Here is a 22,557-nt window from a genome sequence, read left to right as displayed (position 1 = left end):
GTTAGGCCTCTTTATGAGTATAAATAGCTTAGGATCAAATCATTTGTCTTTTATAAATGCAAAGATCTAGAAGAGTTAGTGGAAAGGAAAAAAGAACTAAAAGAGAGATAGAATATTGCACTGACATTAATCAGGTGCAAGGACGTAGGTTTGGTTTTATCTGTGGTGGGGACGTTTTCTGTCAGGTGGCCTAAATAATATGTGCACTTGTTCTTTATCTCTCTTTTCTCAATCATATACTCACGTGCAAACACAAAGAGCCTGACACTGCAGAAAGTTTACTTTGATTGAATATGTTTGCTGATATAACTCATATAACTCCTAATTTAAACAGATGTTTTGCTGTTTTTTTAATTAATAGTCTTAACATGATGGAAGATGGTGCGCTCCTCTGTTTGAACCAACTATCTGCTCTGAGCCATTTTCTAATCTCACCTGAGATTCTGTAGCTCTGTCCTTTTTCTTGTTTTGTTGATTTGGGCGACACAACCCAAAAGTTTTGGTGACAGAGACACAGCGATGCTCAGGACATCAGAGCTCACCTGTCTGTGTTGCTCAGGCTGCTGCTGACGGGATATTCAGAATACAATGATGCCTGACATTAAAGAAACGAATCAGTTCGACAGGCTGTGGTTAATTTACTTCATAAATAACACTCATGTTTTAATACCCACATGCAGTAAGAGCTCTGCTCTTCATGTTGAGGGGGAGGGAGGCATTAAACAGTAAATATTTCTCCAGCTAATTTCAAAGAGGGTAAATGTCCCTGCTGTCCGCTCACAAATCTCCGCCCATGGTCAGGTGGCCACAAAAACAAATTTGCCCCGAGCCATACTTGAAACGTCAGTAAACCACTAACACGCCGCATGAATTTTATAGGCTGATATTATTCATGGTTGTGTTTACAACTTGTTGTCCTGTAAAAATCAATGAATGCAGATAAAAAAAGAAACAATTTAATATCTTTTGGAAATTCTCTTATTCACTTTATTTGCCTGTGAAAGTCGGTGAGTAGGGATATTTCCACAAATGTGTAACTAGTCCTTTTAAAAGATAAGTGATTTTTCAATAAAGTTATTCTTATTAAAGTTCTGCATCGTGTTAAAGGTTTCAAACTGAATCTATAAAATCTGGATCTATAACTTGAAACCCTTCTTTTTTCATCCATACCTGTCTGTCTTCCATAGACCAACTATTTTATCAGATCCTGAGCTGCAACGGTGACTTAAAGCCGGCAGTGGAGCATTAAGAAGGAACCGCTATAATTCCTGTTCTTGGGTATAAAATGGACTTGGCTCCCCGCTTTGTCATGACCAGCATACCAATGACAGACTTTGGCACAGCGAGGTTTTGATGAGGCTTGTGGATGGAGGGAAAGTGTTGTTGCTGCTGCGCTCGGTGCTTTGACTCTGTGTGTCACATTCTTAATCAGGAGGTGAGAGAGACGTCTGAGCACCAGAGCTGCTGGGCTGAGAGAAGACAGGCTGAAGGCTGAGAATCCAGATATTATTAACAGTTTAATTGTGAACTGAGATACGTGTTTGGCAGAGTGGCTGAAAGACATTTAGCTGGTTTTGAGACTGTAGTAGATTATAGAACATGTGGCAGGATAGGAATGATAAAAAAAGCGAGTAACAAGCTCTAGTGGCTCACTGTGATGTTTTTTTCTCTATGTGTCGTCTGGAGACTCAATTTCACTCATAACTCTCTGAATATCTGTATGAGAAGTTGTCAGATTTTATATTTTTTTGTCATATCATCAGTCGGTTTTGATTTTTTTTCTATAAAAGTGAACACTTTTATTCTTTTAACACATGGCACAGCCAGACTCCTGCAGCCTCAGGGTTGGCTGAGAGTTTACTTGAGTTTGCCACAGATGTTCTGCCTCTTTTCTTCGGGAAAAGAGGTTGCAGGTGCTGCTGTTTCTCAAGCTTAATTACGCTGGAGAGCTGCTGCCTCTTGAATGCCAAGGCATCGTAAGAGTACAGATGAATCACGAGCTGTTCTTCTCAGGGATGCACTTATACTACATCTGTAACTAACTGTAACATCCACCCACAGCTGGACACTGTTCATTGTGATGTATAGTACAGGCATCCGTCTATCCAGTAATTCACCCCTCATCATATGCACCTGTAGTTATGTAATCATGATTTACTGTATCTGTGAATTATGCTGTGCAAATAATGCTGTGTTTTCACAATTCACCGTAGCACAAAAGTAACCACAGGTGTAGATAAAATGAATGTTTGCCCTCTTCGTTGTAATGTGAAAGGATAGATTTGCATTTTTATATTTTCATATTACAGGTCGAAATGTGCATTGAAAGATTGTTCCTTCTGTCCACACTGGCTGCAGAGAGATCCAAATTCTAAATCAGTTTCAAAGAATATGAGCAGGGATGAAGCTCAAATTCATCATTCAGAAGTTCAGCCGAAGTAAATATGAGATTTCAGCAGTCTGAGTTAGTCAAATCAAGTTTCCAAAGTTGCAGTCGTCTGGTACCAAGGTCCTTCTTTTCAGAGAGGAAACTCTGTCCATGAGGCAGGAAAAGAACATTTCATACTGAAAAGACGGAAACGTGAGAATATAACCATTCGGCCGGTCTAACTCAGGCTTCATACTCACTTCAGATAAACTTTGAAATGTATTTTTGAACAAACCGAGGTCTTTGGATTTCATCACCGTAACCACTGTAACAATGTAACCATGGCGACGAATTTCCTCTAACCATCACCAAGTACTTATTTCAACCCAAACCACAATCTTTACTTAAACCCAACCAAGTCATTTTGGTGCCTAAAACGAGCCAGTCATATTGTTGTAAAAACGTCATTTTAACTTTATGAGGAGACAATATGTCAAAGTTGTGTTCACAGCTTGATGCGCTGCCCCCTAGTGGCCAAAACTCTCAAATACTGCGGACAAGGCGTGGTAAAGACAGTGACTGATGCTACTCCTGCCACTTCTTTTAAAGCCGTAACCCTCCTTTTTTTTATATGTTTGCCCATACACAATGTAATATACAGTGTATTGAATTTCCATATATGAAATAAATGTACATTTAAAAGAAAAACATATAAATTATATATGAAACATATCAGAAATTTACACTGTTTCATATCAAGCCCATAAAAATATGTATGTATGTTTATATTAGAGATACATAAATATCTATCCGTCCCACAGCCCATCAATATATGTTGATGTTATATTAAGTATTCTCAATACAAACATATATAACCACACATAATTTTTAATTTATGTTGTTGTATATATATATATATATATATATATATATACACATATAGTTGCAACATGTTATATATCATCATATAGATATAGATCACATCATACATATACAAATTAGTATTTCATATATGTTATAAACTTATATCATCATATGTCCATATATGTGATAAGAACATATACCCTCATGTGTGACTATATAGGTCACTCTTTATGTAGAGAGATATATCTGTATTTATTACACTTCTGTATGAGCATGTTTTTGAATAAAAGTTCTGATTATGACCAGTGCACCTCTTACATTATACATCTGTTTTATCATATTCATCATTCAGCAGGTGAATGCACGACATTCAAGCGACTTAAATGAGGCTTTCAACAGGCCGCAATCATCAGAGTTAAGACTTGAGTACTTAACAGAATAACAGCATGGAGATGTGTGTCCACCAGGCGAATGAATGAAGCAGTTACTCTTTGCTCCAGTGGAAACGAGCAGAGTCACTGCGCTCGATCTTCACCTTCACTGAAGGCCACTGGAGATTTGACGTGTGGCGTCCCGCTGAGATACACACTGATGAAATGAAACACGGCTGCAACCGACGTGCAAATGGAAACTCTGATCTTTACAGCTCTTCTCCTCAGTCTCTGTCACAGCCTCGTCTTCAACGGTACTACGTGCAAATAAATCTCACACCAAGCAGAAAATGATAGGCTGACATTTTATCAGCCACCGGCACATTGTCTGTTCTATTGCAGATCAGGCAGCGTGTCAGAAACCTCATCTGCACATGTGCTCAGAAACACCGCACGTCCATGTGCATGTGTGGAGAAGCACAAATCAACATGCAAATACACACGTACTCAGATTTAGTCACACGTATACATGCATATGGAAAACAAGGTTGGTAAACATTACCCGAGACATATAGAAAATAACCCTTCAAACTCTCATTTCTAATGTGTTCTGGCAGCTGACATATGAACAACATACAGATAAGAGATGTCAGCGGGAGCTGTGGAGGTGTGAGATATCTGCGTGGCCAAATCTGCCTCCAGCTCCGGTTTATCACAGGCTGTAGACTTACATCATTTTCATTTCCGATTCCTTCTCTGTGAATATGAGAGAAATATGACAACAGCGGATGTGAGTGATTCATCGCTGACAAGAAAACAAAGTATAACATGGTCAATGTGTCCCGGAGTGTGTGTTGTAACTCTGCTGTACCTCCCTGCAGGTGATGATCCTCTACTTCCACCCCAGTGTGTTTCGATGCATCCTCCTGAGGTGGGTTCGCCTCCTGGGTTTCGCCATCATGTACGGCACCGTCATCCTCAAACTATACAGGTACGGGAAACTGAAACTAACACTAAAAGCGCTGGAAGCAAAACAGCAGTAATCCTCCTGAGTGACACTGATGTTTTCTGCTCGTTGTTTGACCTTCCTCTGAATGATTCCTCTCTCTAATAAAGAAAACTAAAGTGAAAGCAGAAAGGTTAAAACATGGCAGCACAGTGGTGCAGTGGAGGATGAAGGACTTACATGTTCGTCCAGGTACTCTGACTTCCTCCCACAGTCCAAACACATGCCTGTACATGTATCAGACTGATGACCTGTCCATGGGGTGCCCCGCCCTCGTGCAACGGCAGCTGGGATTGGCTCCAGCCATCTCTTCCCTTCTCCTCTTTCCTATCTCCTCTCCTCATATTAACTTGCCCTATGAATTAGCCTTTCTCAGTCTCAATAATTCAGTTCCCTCTCTCTTGTGCGCACACACACATATGCACAGAGTCTTGCCAATAAGCACATTTGAATTTCACATCAGGTTCAGTCTATCAGCGTCTGCCTACTGAAGTATCTAATCAGACGCAAGCACACACACACACACACGCACACACACACACACACGCTCACTTCCTGCTCTTCAGCTCCGAGCAAGTGTTGCAAGAGATGAGAGAAGGAGGTCAAAGGCCGGCCAAAGTGTTCCCTTGGCAAAATTACCAATTTGATTTTCTTCCGAGCTCGCTGGGTGTGAAGTGTGCCCCATGGGCGAGCTCTTACAGCCCGGTCCCACTGAATATATCAGAGATGAGATAGATTTGTCACAGTCTGGTCAAGAGATGGCAGATGAGCAGAGCAAACAGAGCTGACTTTTCTGTATGTCTGGAGCACATGGCAGCTTTCTCCACATAGAGCTCCACCTCTCCAGTATCAGATCACTTTATGCCGCTTCAATTGTTCTGGCTGATGGGCTGCATCTTTAATTCCCTTCATAGAGTCACTGCTGTCCTGTGTGCACGCCGTGAAGACTATAAACACTGTGCAACTTATAACTAAACTGCCTCTGCATGCATTTTGTCTAACATTCAGATTCAGATTCAGATTCAGACTACTTCCCTAAGACGGGCAATTCCTTGTCAGCTTACTCAGTCAATACACGCAACTTCAAAATTCACATATATGGATCAATACAAGGGAACAACGAGCAACAGTAAGTAAAATAAATAAATAATAATGATAATGATATAGATAAAAAAATAGTAGAAATACAAAAATGTAAGTCATTTACGTACGATGACGACTCTCTGTGTTTAGTGGCCTGATAGCAGAAGCTATGAAGGACTTGGAGAAGCAGTTTGTTCTCATGGCATCGTCCTGAGGGCGTTACAGTAAATCCACTGGACAGAACATGGTCCGATTGGCTGATAATGCCTTTTGCTTTCTGGCCTCCTGTTTCTCCCAAAGGGAGGACAAGTCTATTTGCTGGAATCCAATTATCCTTGAGCAAACATTCACAGTACCATTTAGGCTATTCTTTTCCTTTACGCACAACGCATTAAACCAGCAAATAAACGAGAAAAATTCAAATACTTTCAATGAACGATTGATAAGAAATGACATAAAATGCTATGACACACATGAAAGGAGTTAAGCTTCCTCCATAAGTGAATTGTCTGTTCCATCAAACTTAAGCTGAGAGTCGAGCACTGTTCCTAGAGACCTATCTGTCCACAATTTGAAAAATGCCCACCATGAATAGTGCTAGCTTTTAGGTTTATAACTATTTTGCCTGAAATATAATGTTAACAATCATCTCTGTACACCCATGAGAAAAATCCAAGTGGTTAAATTTCCTTTCAGTTCTCCCTGCAGCACAAGAGATGTTACACCATGAATTAAACCAATCACACTTAACGCTCATGACTGGATTGAAATAACAGCAGCTTGTCTCCCTCGCACCTTTAAATTCAAGTGGTCGTGTCTCCCAGGGTGTTAAAGGTGTTCCTGTCCCGCACGGCCCAGAGGACGCCTTACATGACCAGCTGGCGTGTCGTGCGGCTGCTGGGGGTAATTCTGCTGGTGGTGCTGTGGTTCCTGGTGGCCTGGACGTCCGCCGTGTGCCAGAACCCTGAGCTGAGTCGGGCCCTGATCGCTGTAGGCCTCACCCCAGAGGGACTACAGTTCAGCATGTGTCTGCTGGACCGATGGGACTACATGATGGCTGTCGGTAAGTGTGTGTGTGTGTGTGTGTGTGTGTGTGTGTGTGTGGTCACTGTGTATTAATGTCTACAGGACAAGAAATCATCCAGAATGAGGAAATTCTGGTGCCACTTACCACTTAAACTATAAGGAGCTTTTGGGCAGCTTGGGTCTAAGCCTCTTGGGTAAAGCTTAAGATTAAATTTAGTTTAGAAACTTTACTTTTGGAAAAAGCTGCAGGCAGGGTGAGAGGGAAAAATTGTTTGGTAACAGTAGTGGAACATTTTAGTTGTAAATGCTTGAAATCTACTCATTCCTGCTTCGAAGGGTATCTTGTATTCTGTGGGTGAGTTTATTCATTAAAGAGGAACTTGAAGGTGCTCTGCTATGGAGCAATATTTTTATGAGGCGGTTTCGATTTTTTATTTTTTTGGTGACACAGTTCACATTCCCCTCAATGGTTTCACGTTATTCCTCTACAGGTCACAGTAACCTACTGACAAACACAGCAATGCCAACACAGGCAAGTAAATACAGTTGTAAACAATGAAAGATTTTTGCAAAAAAGGCGAATAACTTATTTTCACTATAATTCCATCTGTTAAACACAATGACAGAATATATGGCTCATTTGGTCGTGGGTTTTTAAACACTTTCTGTAACAAAAGCAAAAATCTTATCACACGGGGGTTTAATCTGTGGTTTAATTTGTGTCATGCTTGATGTGGAAAAAGTGCCCATGTCTTCTTTCAGAATATTTTCAACAGTTTTTCTTAAAGTAGGCTACATGAAAATGCATAGAAATGTAAGAAAGCACATCTGACAGATATTTCTTGGGAAATTTATCTTGTAACCTTTCCTACAGGGACTGGTGGCATCTCTGAAAAATAAGTTTGTAAGTTCTAATACTTTAAAGTCCTGAGGCTCCCGTATCGTACTGAAAAAGTAAACAGTCTGCTACCGTTCAGAAACTGATGGGCACAGTGAGGCAAAAACACCCTCTCCGACCTCACAGATTTGAGGTCCAATGTGAAATTGCACCACTGGCAACTCATCTATTGTGGGCAGTGCGGTCTTCGTCTGCTCTGTACGGGAGGTGATGGTACTGACAGCAGATGGTTTGGACACAAATAGACTGGAGTCGTTAAACTGCATCTTTCCAGTGAGTCCTAAGCACAATGCCTCCGTTGTTGTTCACGGTAGGCAGAAATGAACAGGTACAGGCCATGGGAGTCCTGATCTTGTATGAATGTGATGAACTGCTCTGCTTTGACTCGCGTCTTGTGGGAGATGTAACAGCTGCCTCTTTAAGCGGCCCATAAAATGCTCCAAAACACACAAGCTGCTGGTTAAAAGACTTTATCGACTGCCTGTTATAAACCTTACTTTAATCTATTGTTATGGTTTATTTTCAATTTAGTTTTTGACCTTTGATTTTAATCTTGTCTTTAAAGCTGCATCTTTTCGCGAAAGGCGCTATCAAGTTATTATTAATGTGCTTTTAGGGATGTGTTTATTTAGCGCACTGCCACTGAAGCAGCATTTTGCAAAACCTCAGCTCTGAACTTGTTGTTAAATAGATGCAGTTGTGAATTCTGATTATATTTTCCATTGTTTGATTTGACTTTCCCCACACAAACAGTTTAATGAATGGCACTGTGAGTTAGGGAAACAAAGGAAGGCTCTAATAAACAGGATGGCGTGCCTTTGTCTTACATTAAGTAGGGCTGCCACCAGCATGAAAGCAGAATACGTCAAGAGGGCAGACGGTATCCTTAAATGTCTCATTTATTCATAAAGCCTTTTACCAGCATGTCTCAAAGGACTTCCCTGAGGATGAGCATATCAAGTTTTAACTAGGTAATAATCTATCCCATAATAAAATGGAGTAATGAATTATGGAACGTCATAAAACATATGGAAGCAAATCTAAGCTCAATCTATAGGATTTCTTATCTAAACTGAAGTGAAATTAACTGCTTTATTGAAATGTTTTTGAATGTGTGTTTCTTATATTGTTGCTAATGCAGCTTCACCTTGAGTGTCCGTACTCTGCTCGGCTTCCTTACACATTTCAATCTGACTTTTTACATTCTGTTCCCACCTCTTTGAGTTACCCTCATCCTTTGATTCACATTAATCCATAGATCATAAATTATATATATTTCCAACCAGGCACATAAAACATAAAATGTAAGTGAACCAGACTATAAGAATTAGTTTTTTATTGAGGTATCCCTAACGTTACCAGTTTTGAGCTGTATTATCAATCCTTTAGGGACTGAATGAAAATTACTTGGATGGCGAGGGGGGCGGAACCGTCTTTTTGACTTGAATTGCGAGGTCATTAAAGAGGACCTTTAATGGCCATTTTAAGTGTTAATCATTTCATTCTCAGTGTCGACTAAAAAAGATTTACACGCTTTAATGTTCTGAAAAGACATTAGTTTTCTTCTGCTGAACATTTAATACTGTACTGTCTTCACCCTCTGTCTGAAACGCTCTGTTAGAGCTCGGGGCTCTTTAAGGTCCGGCCCCCCGGAGCTGGAGCCCAGTGTGCTCTGATTGGTCAACTACCATGGCAACGACACGTTCCGCACGTCTTGTGTAAACAAACTTCAGATGACAATATTCATAACTTGCAATATTTTTTATGAGAAACCCTTTTGATGTTTTTATGTGTGGACACTTCCGGACTAATGGAATATAAATAATGGAGGAGCGAACAGACGGTCGACAGGTAGGGAGTCTCCACCTCTTCACCTCCTGCTGGTTTACAATGCCGGTAAATCTGAATGAATTAAACGTTATTGGGCATAGTTACTGAAAAACAAACTCAGCAGTTAAACTGTGGATAATTTAGGTACAGCATGTCAACAACTGACAACGCGATCGTGGTAACGCTGTCAACATCCACAGTAACAATGCAGACTGACAGGCTGTGAGGCTTAGTCACCTGTGAGGCCACATCAAGTGTGAATTACAGAAATAACTGCTGTGAAAATGAAGCATCTGACTGTGCGTGGTTTCTGAAGCAGTCCTCCTTGAAGTGCGCGCTCACACTATAATGTTTGGAGCAGTGGAGAACCGTGGAAAAAATGAAGTAGATTTCTGCAGGAGGTTAAGAACGCTGCCTTTTCCACATGACTACAAAACTAATGAAAACTCTTCACCATAAGTAGTTATGTACTGTGCCTTGTGTGTGTGGGGGGGGGCGTGCCAAGCTTGCAGGTGGGCAGTATTGACCAGGAAGTAATGTCTGGACCCCCAACGAGGCGTTTCATACAAAAGGAGAAAATTGAGTTTTTACCCTGACAGAGTTTCTCCCTTTGATGTGAATGTTACGGCTCCCAGGGATGGGAGACCATGATAACAAATATCTAACCTGTATAAAGCAGGTAAAGCAGAGGAATGAGGACACAGGTCGTCTTGTTTCCTTTCCGGATTGCCTCTGAGGAAACAGCTGCAGGTGCGCTCCCTAACCGTTCCCCGGAGCAACTCATAGGAACACGAACGTTCCACCCCCCCCCCCCCCCATATAAGCGGGGCACCTCAAGACCATATGACTTCTGATTGAAAATAATTGTGATACTCATTAAAGGAATCTTACCACCTAAATGTGGTCACCCTTTTTTAGATGTGCCACAAACTTTGATCCTTTTGACTCTGGAGACCATTTACATGCACAAAAATCTATATAACACACTATAAGTAAGGAAAAACTCATTGTTCATTCTATTGGTAAGTTTTGCTGTTGCTACATAGCCAAAGTCAGCATCACTTATCCGTCTTGCCAATGTCATGGTTGTCACGATTCGGGAAAGGCTGGACCCAAATGCAGCCAACACAGGGGACTGAGGTGCAAAAAGTTTATTGACTTAAGAACCTGCTGGTGAACCATAAAAGGAAACCGAAGCACAAGGGTTACACAAGAACTTAAACAGCAGGCCAAAACACAAGGAACCACAGGGGATGACAACAGGAGACATGAATTGGCAACATGAACAGAGCACAGAAAAACCATAGATGAACAGACAAAGGGGAGCACAAAGACTATATAGACACAAGGGAGGTAAGGGTGATTGAACACAGGTGAAACACATTAGGGCGGGGCAGGCAATCACCACTCAGAGAAACAGGACCAAGACAGGAAGTAAAAACATTGAGACACACAAGGAAACCAATTACAAAAATAAAAGAGGAAGTGACAAAAGTCCAAACAAACTAAGAAAAAGTGTCTGCCATGGCAAACCGTGACAGCCAAGAGCTTCAGCCATTGTTGTGTTTACAAAACAAGATGTTATAATAAAAAATATAATTAAAAAAAATGAAGAGACCGTTAGACCGGGCCGGGGCTAGCTGGTTAGCATGCTTACTCTCAGCAGAGGAGAAGAAGTGATAGAAATAGAAGCAAAACAAGAGGGTTGCTTTCCACCGTTGGAGACAACTCTTGGCGAGTAAAGGAATGAAGTCTGATGCTGAACTTGCAACGTTTCTTTTAGACTGGTACATAAACAGCTGTTAATGGTAATGTTGGCTATATGTTGCCTCATATAGCCAACATTACCTTGCCTCCTCCTTTTCTGACCCTCACTAATATTTTTGCACAGTCTCTAAAAGCCCAGAATGAATAACATTGACCAACTAACAAGAAGGAAGAGTAATTGCTTTGCAGCTGCAGGTACTATCCTTCAAGTATCTCTCAAGTCGCAGACGGCCGTGTGTGTGCGTGCGTGTGTGTGTGTGTGCGCGTTACAGTAACTTCCTGATGACAGATTCTTGAAGCAGGAGGCATTGATGGGCACCTCACTGAAGCCAGTCTGACAGCAGGGGACACTAATCCTGTTTGGAAAGAGGGAAAGGATGGATCCCTGAGAAATGCTCGGCCTGCCTCTGAAAACTGATAGACAGGCAGACAGAGAGGAAGAGAGACGGGAGTGGCAGAGAAAAAGAAGAGAGGGGACTGTGAAGTATGAAGCTTGTAGGGATGTGGGCAATGATGCAAGGAGAGTTTTCCACCAGCCCAGGAGAAGGGGGGGGGGGGGGGGGGAGCTTGAGAGGAAGAGAGAGGTGGTGAGGGGAGGACAGCTGAGGACACTCTGAAGACAGGACAGAAGAACAGAAACATCTTCAGAGGAAGCGTGTGTTTGAGGTTCACAGCGCTTTGAATGGAATTAATCACACAGAGCACAACAACCCCTCTGTTTGTGTGTCTGCGTCTCTACATGAGTGTCGGTTTGCATTTTCATGTGCACACCAGACAAGGTGGGAAATGAGGAAGCCCCGCTGCTCACTGTGACAGCCGGTGAGAACACACCCGTGTGTTAAAGCTACAGTGAAGGACAGGAAGCCCCCTGCGAAGGATTTTTAACAATGCACAAGTCACGGTGCACGTCGTGTTTGTGAGAATTTATCTAATTGCTTTTCAGCGTTTTTGCTTGTTTTATCATAATACCAACAAAGGAACACATGTCTATCTAAAAAATGAATAAATCATCCTATTTTCTTCTGCAATGTGAAGCAAAACAGAGCTGATGCAAAAACATATTGATAATGTCAGCAATAAACAATTAATTTGAATATGCAATTAATCTGCATTAGTTGGAATTGTTATCCTTTCCTTCTTGCGACCAGCTCTCCGTGCATCCTGATTCAGAGGCTAAGCACCATGTAATTAGTGATGATTTATAGACTAGGCCTATTCATGAATATTAATTGTCTGTAATCACTGTAAAGACTTTATGGACTCATATGCCAAACACAGTCCAAGGCACAGTTCTTGGTGCTATTTGCTGTCTGCAAACAAAACAACAAAGTTTGTGTAGATTGTATCAGAGGAAAACCTCTGACTTTGTGATGCTTATTTGGGATTTTCATATCAGTACATGATAAGGAAAAATGTGTTTTATGTGCAAATATATTATTTTTTCTACCAGCAGTAAAAAAAAAGAAGCATCATCTTTTGGTTCTACACCAGAGAGCAGCAACTACAAAATGTTTTAGACTGCTGCGAGCCATAATTTCATACCTCCGAAATGCAGCATCCATCAAGGAATCCTCTTCATCACGTCCAAAATAATTACTATTGATTTTTGCAACTGATGCTCTGTAAAATTTAATTCCACCGACAATTTAGATGATAATGTGCAGGCTGTGAACACACACCGTAGTGATTCTGACATGTGTTGATAACCGTGAAGCCAGCCGCCGTTTCGAATACAACTTCCCTGTAAATTGCCGTTGGGCTGTGTGACCTTGGTGAGATTTGACGATGGCACGGATGTGTCAACAAGCAAGTCGAGGAAGCAGCTGCCTCACTTCGGGGAAACACTTCAAACACTGGGAAGTCTTGCTAAATTAAGAACTGCTCAATTTGAAACTACACAATTGGAGTCAACACTGTCGGTGTCTGGTGTCAGAGCGGGGTTAGTGTGTTAATGTGGGGTGAATATCAGTGTAACAGTAGTGCAGGTGAAAATCAGTTCTCAAAGGTAAAGCCCAACATTTTGGGAAATACTTTTTAGGGCTTTTTTGTTCCTGAGATGGAGATGAGACAACTGATACCACTTTGATGCCTGTCTGCTAAGTATCACGCAGGAGGCGATTAGCATAGCTTAGCATGAAGACTGGAAACATGAAGGCACAGTTAAGATCTGTCCAAAGGATAAAAACATCCAGCTACACACCTTTAAAGCTCTCCACAAGTCTCTTCTGTTTAATCCATACACAAGCAGAGACGTAAATATACAGTTTGATTTTCAGGTGGAAAGTCTTTTCGTAAAGTCTGTTTGCCAGGTGTGGCGTCGTCGTCTCTCCACAGACCTGCACTCAAAACAATATTTAGCCTTTTATGTTTAGCGATTTATGTATTTTCATTGCATATAAGGTTTTGATCCATTTGGATTACACAGTTTTAACAAACATAATGTAATGCATAACAAGTAAGAATGAGATTAATGTCATAGTCCCAATAAATCCAGTGCGTTTAAAAACCTTAATAACCAGGTTTATGCAATATATTTAAAACAGACTGAGTAAATCTCATTCTTACTTTTTTCATTTATGTTTGATAAATATGCATCACATGTGTAATCCAAATGTATAGAAATCATACATACATCTTAAATATTAGGCCAAATACTTTCTTTGAGCGTGGTAAACTAAAACCTGACAGTTTTTGGCCAGCTGTGCGGCCAGCTGTGCAGCTAGATTAATTGCATTTTTACATTTCTGGTTGTATACGGATGAAACAAAGGAGATGCAACTTTGTATTTAACTCAGAAAGTAGTTTCAATCTTTTCATGTAACACTTTAAAAGAAAATAAGTGTGTGTTTTTGCCAGTTATTTTTTAATCATTATGCTTAACGATGAGTTGGTGCATTGTTCGGTCAGAAGACAAATGGTAGCCATTCTGAGCAGGAAATACAGACTTTAAAACACTAATTAGGAAAAAGAGTTTAAAGACAATAACAACTTTCGAATCAAGTGATGTCATCTAACTATCTCTGTGACCTTTTTCTGTTGTTTGTTCCTTTTGCTGCCCAGCGGAGTTTCTGTTCCTGCTGTGGGGCGTGTACCTCTGCTACGCCGTCCGCACTGTGCCCTCGGCTTTCCACGAGCCACGTTACATGGCTGTGGCCATCTACAATGAGCTCCTCATATCGGCCATTTTCCACATCATCAGGTGAGAAAGGAAAATGGGGATGGGAAAAGCATCAGTGGGCATGAACAGTAAGTGCCCACTGGGGGTCGGGGGGGGGGGGGGGGGGGGGGGGCATAAAAGAGGCATGAAACAGAGCTAAGATTGGAGAACAATGAAGTATCACACTTTGACTTGATGAACATCATCACGAATAATGGCAAGGGGCTTAGACGACTTTACCCCGTCTTGCAGCACAAGCTGTTGTTTAATCATAATCATAGGGATATTTGCCTGTTAGCATGGGCATTACAAGTGTTGAACATGTCAGATGAAAGGCAGAGTTCACCCGCCTCCTTCATCAGGGAAATGAACACTGTCAGCAGAGCGCAGGGTAAGCCGGTTGAAAGGAGGTGAATAAAAAATGTCTTCCCTGGGCAGAGACACAGCATAATACATCTACTGTGGCAGAGCCCAGAATAAACTCTCAGTGCCGTGTAACTCTCTGTCTGTCTCCTACAGAGGTGGAGAGAGACTGCTCTAGTTACAGTGTTGTATTCAATTAGGGAAACTACTTCAGTATTTTAAATGTTAAATGTCATTTTAATTTAGTAACAGACACTCTCAAGTAAAATAAAGCTTATCATGCTTCATTGATTTATTTGCCGGAATCCGAATCAAGGGGCTGTCCTTAAAGCTGAACTAATCAATGTTTTAATATTAATAAGAAATATATATATTCATGGGAGAGGAGTCACTCGTAGTGATGAGGTCACAGATAAGTATCATCTCACTCTTAAGTGCCTTTAGCTATAAAAGAGCCTTTTAGCATCTTTTATCTCATTGTTTTGGTTTTCAGGGGCCGTATTACAGAAACTTCTTACTTCTTAGAGTACATACATAGATCCTAACTAACAGGAAATCCTATCTTTCTTATCTTAATCCATCCTACTCAAGTTAGGAAATCTAAATAGTCAATCCAACATCAGTTATCAACTTTTAGGTCTGTTACCTAGCAACCAACGCTTGATTTAGTAAATTCTGACTCACTTACTATGCATTCTTGTGTGACTCTTGGGATCTTACACTGTATCTCAAACAAGCTGGTTTTATGTGCCTGTGTTGAATATATGGGGTTTTGACTATCTGAGTTGAAAAGGAAACTACATTGTAAAATGGTGCATAGTAATAGTCAAACTTTTACAGGACTCCTGAACCGCAGAATACTTTGTCAGTCCTGTTGCAGTGGAAATAAAAGTGGTCAGGTGATTTTTATGGCGCGCCTCCAGGAGCCTCAGGCAAAAAGTCCCATTTGTCACACTCCCGATAAAACTGTTCCTGATTGAATTTTCTTTCATTTATTCAGACGTCTATTGTGCTCAGTGGGATAAAAAGGAAAAGATCACATCCTTTTAATCTGTTAAGAAACCAAAAAGTCCAGTGGGTACACCTTCATCATCAGTGTGAAAGTGTTATAAATCAAACTGTTCTTGCTGGCTGGGGAATAAAACATTAGAGTGTTTTTCTTTTTGGGAGCTGACAGAGTCAGACTGCTGCTGCTGCGGTCTAGAGATAAGGGTGGACTTGTGCAGAATGTGATGTGTATTTTTGTGGAGGGGAAGGGATGATAAAAACACACACACACACACACACACACACACACACACACACACACACACACACACACACACACACACACACACACACACACACACACACACACACACACACACACACACCCTTTGCTCTTGGATGTCTAATGAATTATGAATATGAACGTGTTTAATAGGAGTAAAGGGCCAACGACCTCTGAGCCACCTTGGCGAATCTCTGATGAATGATGGGAAACAATTCACACTCACAACTCACTCTCACACGCACACACTTTGCACAAAGTACACAATACTCTTAACTCAATACTGCCTACATAATTGCATTGATCTGTCTGTCATAGTATGTGGCTTTGATTGGCTGTGGAGAATTGATGCCAAAATGCAGCTATACTTGTTAGAGCCCATTTCAGTTTTTCTGTACTGTTTCACCTTCTCCAGCAATAATTGGAGCAATTACCTGTTCCAGTGCTCATGGGTACAATACCAGCTATGATTTACAACAGCTACAATAACAGTAATGATGACATGAAGTCTTTAAAAGAGACTGAAATCGCTGCTGTGAGCTTTGACAAACTGCACACATCTGAATTGAGGTAGTGGTGACAGAAATGGGGCACAATTCGTTTGTGGGAAATAATTTGCCCTGGTGTTTTGCTGATGGTGATAGAAAACAATATATTTCTCCTCTGTTCTGTAAACATTTATAAAAACTTTTCAAAAACCAATGTGACAAATGTACTTTGTCCTGTAAGAGAACCTCAAGCAGTGATAAGACTGACGCTTAACATGCCAGACATATAATCAGGAGCCTGACCATGCTGAGCTAAACAAACTAATCAGGAAGGGCAGGTAGTGAGGGGGAGCGAGGATTTACAAAATCACATCTGTCTACATAAAGTCTGTAATACTCTTTAATGAGATGTACATTAAGTTTAGGTGCTGTATATTTGGTCACTATATCCATATCATACTTTTATTGTCTAAGCAGTCCAGACACATGCATGCCATCACACAGACATTTTTAGCCTTGACTGGGAGCCAAACCCGCTGAGCTGTGAACGTATAAGAGGAGCAACGTGAGAAATCTTAGTGATAGGATACATTTGATATACTACCAACCCAGACACAGAAATACATAATATCATTTGAAATGGTGAAACCAGCTGTGAAAACATATAAGCTGTCAATATCTCTCTGTAAACAAGAAGCTAAATGCTAACGCCAAGTATTACAGACCATGTGAATCCTAAACAGTCTACATTAGCTTGTATAGGTTTGTTTTTGTCTGTGTGTTTTACAGCATGGATACCTGGGGACAAAAGAGGCATCATATCACAGAGTTATACTGCACTTCACTGCACTTTTTTGTACTAAAGGAAAATCATTGAAGAAACACAGACAAAGGGTTTGGGTGATGAATAACACTGTTTAACATCTTGCATCAATGAGGAAGAGACAGTAGAGAATGAGAGATGCTGTATTTAGGCACCATATGTACTTTAAGCTGAATGCTACATCAGTATGCTAACATGTTCACAATGATAACGCTAACCATGTTCAGCATTTTACTTTTGAGTATATGCATGCTAACATTTGCTAATTAGCATTAAACACAAAGTAAAATATCTATCTGTTGAACTATATTAGCCGCTAGCATGTCTGGTATTCTCAGGTGTGTGTTTTGGCAGCTACCTGCAGCTTTACAACATCAGGCATTCAAAATGCATCTAGCCTCAGCACAAAATAACTGCACTACCCTAAAAACCAAGCTAAAGTGAACACATTTTTCATAACCTCAACAGAGTGCCTCTCAAAAAGGAGAGAACTGGTTCCAATAAATTGCTTCTTTTATAATTTTCACACAGCCTCTGTTTACAGTTAGTTTTATTTTTACGCCTCAGGGTTTGTGGTACATTTCATTCTGTTCTCACCCAGAGATTCACTAAAGGCTGCTTTTAATGTCGGTGTGTGTGTGTGTGTGACTGAGCATGTTTCACAAACAACAAGTGCTCAGTTCGGCTGGCTTTCAAATATACAGTATACTTTGATAAAGTGCTGGTGAATGAACAGACTCTCTCCTGTTGATGTTTCTCCTGCAGGTTTTCTCTGGTGCCGGGACTTCACCCTGACTGGATGCTCATGTTGTTCTTTGCTCACACTCATCTGACTGTGACTGTGACTCTGGGCCTGCTGCTTGTTCCAAAGGTAACACTTTGTACCTGGGGCTCATGAACCATTTCGGCTCTTTTCTGGGCTGTTACTTAAAAACAGAAGCAAATTCAAAAATGTTAAAAACTTACATTTATTCATGACCCCAAATTCTATGAAAGTGTATTTGTGCAACAGAACATTTTGACTGCAGAAAAAAAAAGCAAAAATTATAATTTTTTAGAGCAATGGTGGAAAAATAACCAAGCACATCTGCCCAAGTACTGTAGGAGGACATTTCTGAGACATCTGTACTTAAATATTTCATTTTCTGCTACTTTCAACTCCACTACATTTATCTGAGTTACTGCTTACTCTACAGATTAAGATTTTGCATAAAACAATGATAAAGTTATAAAACACTGGTTTCCAGCCTTCCAGTTTACATTGTTTTATGGGTATATTTTCATCTTCTACTATATGTGTATGTGTGTGTATATATATATATATATATATATATATATATTATATATATATATATATATATATATATATGTATATATATATATATATATATATATATATATATATTACTTGACAATACTGAAGAGACCACCAAATTATTTGTTAAAATCAATAAATACATTAATGTCCTCAAGTTTTTATGGAACTATATTTGTGCCTAAATTCTTAATTTTTTGCTATTGCATAAATTATACTTTTAGAGAAATTATGATCACATAAAGCATTATTTAATGTGGGAAAACAAAGATATTTTATGCAAGAGTACATTTATTTGCATTTTAGCTTCACATTTACATTTTTTGAGATTCATGCCCATATACAAGCTCACTGTGAGCGAGTGTCCGTGTGTCGGAAAGTGCACAGAGAAGGGAATTAGTGAAACGGGTTATTATTGTGCATTATATGGGTAATAGCAAAAATGCTAATACATTCACTGAGCACAAAATAGATTTTAGTTTACTCAAGTTAAATTACTCAGTGAGTGATGATGAAATTATAACCTATGTGCTGACGAAAAGTGGTAAGATGTGTCAGAATTTAACTACAATTATTATTCCATAGAGTTGAGGTACCTACAATAAATGATCAGGAAACAACTGATCTATAGAAGAGAGCAGCTTACGTAGAAAGTGCTGCAGGGATGAGATCTCACTTTTCTTTCTTATAATATTATTTCTTGGAAAATCCTTGGTCTTAATGGAGATTATATTCAGCACAGAGAATTTCCTTGAAGGCTACTGTTGTACTGTAGCGCGCACACACACACACACACACACACACACACACACACACACCATCTTAAGTTCATTTGATATTAGCAATCTGGAACACAGTCATACACAGCCACATTTGCTACCATTACCTTAAACTCATTCAAACTGCGTTAGTGGTTATTTTAATTTAGCTAAGCACTCCCGCAGGCGTCTTTATGTGCAATCTCTCAAGTCTGATGGAAAACATTTAATTCTCCTGCTGTGTGAGAAATGCAATACACCACCAGTGCTCTCCGTTCTTTCATTCTTTCTTAATTAGGCACCTCAGAAGTGCAAGTCAGTTGAGTACACTGGGATAATTAAGCATAATGGGAGGATGCTAATCTCACCCAGTGTCTGTTCCTGAATCTGCGTTAAATATCTGCTCTCTCTTTTGTTCCTACATTTGTTATTCGAGCAAAGCTAAATAATTTGGCCATAGAAATCAAGTCAAAATAACATTGCTCTTTTCTTCTCAGTTTATTGTATCTTTGTAATAATGTGACCTCGTCTCACCTTTTGTTTCTGTGCAAAGGAATCCAAGTGAGGAGGAGATTAGTGCCAGTAAACACTAAAGTGCATAAATTTGAATTTGTTATACACAATTTGCATAGTTCTATAGAATAAAATATATATATTTTTTTTTTTTAAAGAATTGAAACTAACTTTAGTAACTTATATTTAAATGTTTTACTTAAACTCAACTTTTACCTAGTTGAATACCTTGGTTTTAGGTTTTCCTCATCTTACATTTACCTGCCACCAGTTGGGAAAAGGCTTGAAACTTATCGGTAATTACTGGATGCAACAATCATTAATTTTAGCCATTTCATAGATCATGTGAATCTCAGTTAATATTGTTTAGTCAAAAAAAAAAAAAAAAAAAAACAAGTCATTAAAGTTTAACAGGAAAGTAATTTTGACATAAAATCTATGTCAGTAAAATATTTTGCAGTTCTCCTCCAGCCCCCCTTAAACAGCTCCTTTACTCCATTCTCATTCTGTCAGTTCAATACATCTAATGTGTCTTTCTTTATTTCCTCTAAAGAAATAAAGCTTCCTGTAGGCCAGAGATCATACTGTTTGAGAAGCTACTATTTCCAATTGTGTATCTTTCTTCAGCCTCCCTGCAGGGTCATTGATGCCATTCTTAAACCTTGCTCTCCATCTGTCTTAGTTCCTGTCCAAAGGGACCCAGGCCAGGGATGATATTGCCACGGAGGCCTATGAGGAGGAGCTGGACATGGGAAGATCTGGCTCTTACCTCAACAACAGCATCACCTCGGCCTGGAGCGAGCACAGCCTGGACCCTGAGGACATACGGGTGAAGTAGCATTTAGAGTCATAGCAAGATATTAAGTCTGTCTTAGTCCAAACATCTATTTTTCATTCCTGCTTTCCCCTGTGTCACAACTGAACTAGGACTTGAACCCAAATGCACGACTCCGAGACAAAGCACCAATTAACAATATTTTAATAAAGTACCCAAATAAAAAAACACTCTTTCGAGGAAAACCAGCAAAGATTCAGGACAAAGACTAAGTATCAAAATAATGTAAAGCAAGACTGTGGCAAAATGTAACAGAATTCAGAACCTGACTTGGGATAACGTGGCTGACGTGGTTCTCTGACGACACGACAAGACGAACTGGCTCAGCACAAAGGGAAACGCAGACTATATACACACACAAGCTAATGGGAAACAGGTGGAAACCATCAGGGCGGGGCAGACAATCAGACCAGCGGGAAACACACGAGGGAAAGGAGGAAGTTACCTGAAACGAGAGGAGAGTTAGGTTTTCAAAATAAAACAAGAAGTCACAAGACAGACAAAACTAAACATAACTTAACGTTTCTTCATGGACATGACACCCTGCTATTTACACAAAGACAGTGTCACAGACAGATCCTTGTAGACCAGTAACAGAGCATAGGGATCTACAGTATTTTGAACAGCAGTGTGCAATTATATTTCATGAGGATACAATAATAAAAATACCTTATTTTCATATTAAAGCTTAAAAGAACTTTTTTTTTTACTCTACAAAGCGACAAAATGTCTCATTCTTCAGTGGAACAATTATTAGTTGTTTCTTCTTCATAACAATGGTAAAATGTTTGATTAATAATGATGATTTTTCTGTGATGGTAGACCAAGCTATTACACGGTTGACAAACTATTGGAAATTGCTCAGGCTGTCTGTTTCAGAACAGAACAATTCACAAATACAGTTTTGAGTAACCACCTTTACCACAAAGGCACGGTAATACCTACGTGAGTTAATGTGAGTTATTCATACCTAAAAGTTGACCATCAAACTATGAATCAAACAGTTACATAGCAGCATCGTAGTTATTCAATAGAGTCGTCTTCCTTCTCCAGGATGAGTTGAAGAAGCTGTACGCCCAGCTGGAAGTCTACAAGCGTAAGAAGATGCTCGCCAATAACCCTCATCTCCAAAAGAAGCGCAACTCCAAGAAAGGCCTGGGCCGCTCCCTGATGAAACGAATAACAGAGATCCCCGAGACGATGCACATACACCGCCAGTGCAGTCGTGAGGACGGCAGCGAACACGGCAGCAACCGCAGCACCTTGAAGAGGAACCCGTTTGAACCGAGTCATCAGGGTAAGTCCCTGGTTCCACCGGTTTAGTTCAGGCAGGGTGATAACGGCAGCGTGGAAATGAAGAGAACCTATCACAGAGTTTCACCTTTGAAATGAAGAACGTGACAGAGCTGTTAGATGACTCTGAGCCTGGAGGGTTTTAAACTGTCTGCATCCATAAAAACTGCCTAAATGTTTAGAAACTTCACAAAATCTGTCAGTGTTGCTAATCTGCAAAGATACAGTTTGTGTTCAAGGTGTGGTGGGACTGGTTTTGTCTGTTCAAAATGGAGAATTAAGCTGTAGAAATGCATTTGTAATAAAACAAAAAAAAAAACAGCTCAGACCAAATCGTCTGGGAACTGTGGATGTGGATAAAGATTTTTGTGCTAATCCATTTTGTGGATGTAGAGATGTTCAACTCGTTAAGGTTATAATATGTAACTTTTCCACATTGAAATGTCTAAAAATGACGATACCTAGGTTATATATTTTTTGAGTTGTATTCTTACATTATTTAAAATACGTGATTTATTCATGGTAACAA

The 22,557-nt window shown here is 40.0% G+C and overlaps 1 protein-coding gene across 1 annotated transcript in view; it reads left to right on the top strand.

Moving 5' to 3' along the window:
- Window positions 1–22,557, top strand: part of LOC130179457 (probable G-protein coupled receptor 158) — a 60,550-nt gene that overhangs the window by 33,722 nt on the left and 4,271 nt on the right. The window contains exons 6-11 of the mRNA XM_056392450.1: window positions 4,485–4,594; window positions 6,517–6,755; window positions 14,274–14,412; window positions 18,080–18,185; window positions 20,583–20,729; window positions 21,789–22,032. Of these exons, the coding sequence (XP_056248425.1) occupies window positions 4,485–4,594; window positions 6,517–6,755; window positions 14,274–14,412; window positions 18,080–18,185; window positions 20,583–20,729; window positions 21,789–22,032 (985 nt within the window). The remainder of the gene's footprint in view (window positions 1–4,484; window positions 4,595–6,516; window positions 6,756–14,273; window positions 14,413–18,079; window positions 18,186–20,582; window positions 20,730–21,788; window positions 22,033–22,557) is intronic.

The sequence above is a fragment of the Seriola aureovittata genome, chromosome 12, assembly GCF_021018895.1.
Source record: "Seriola aureovittata isolate HTS-2021-v1 ecotype China chromosome 12, ASM2101889v1, whole genome shotgun sequence".
NCBI classification, from domain to species: Eukaryota; Metazoa; Chordata; class Actinopteri; order Carangiformes; family Carangidae; genus Seriola; species Seriola aureovittata.
Note: the sequence above shows the minus strand (reverse complement) of the source record. Positions and strands in the feature narration are given on the sequence as shown.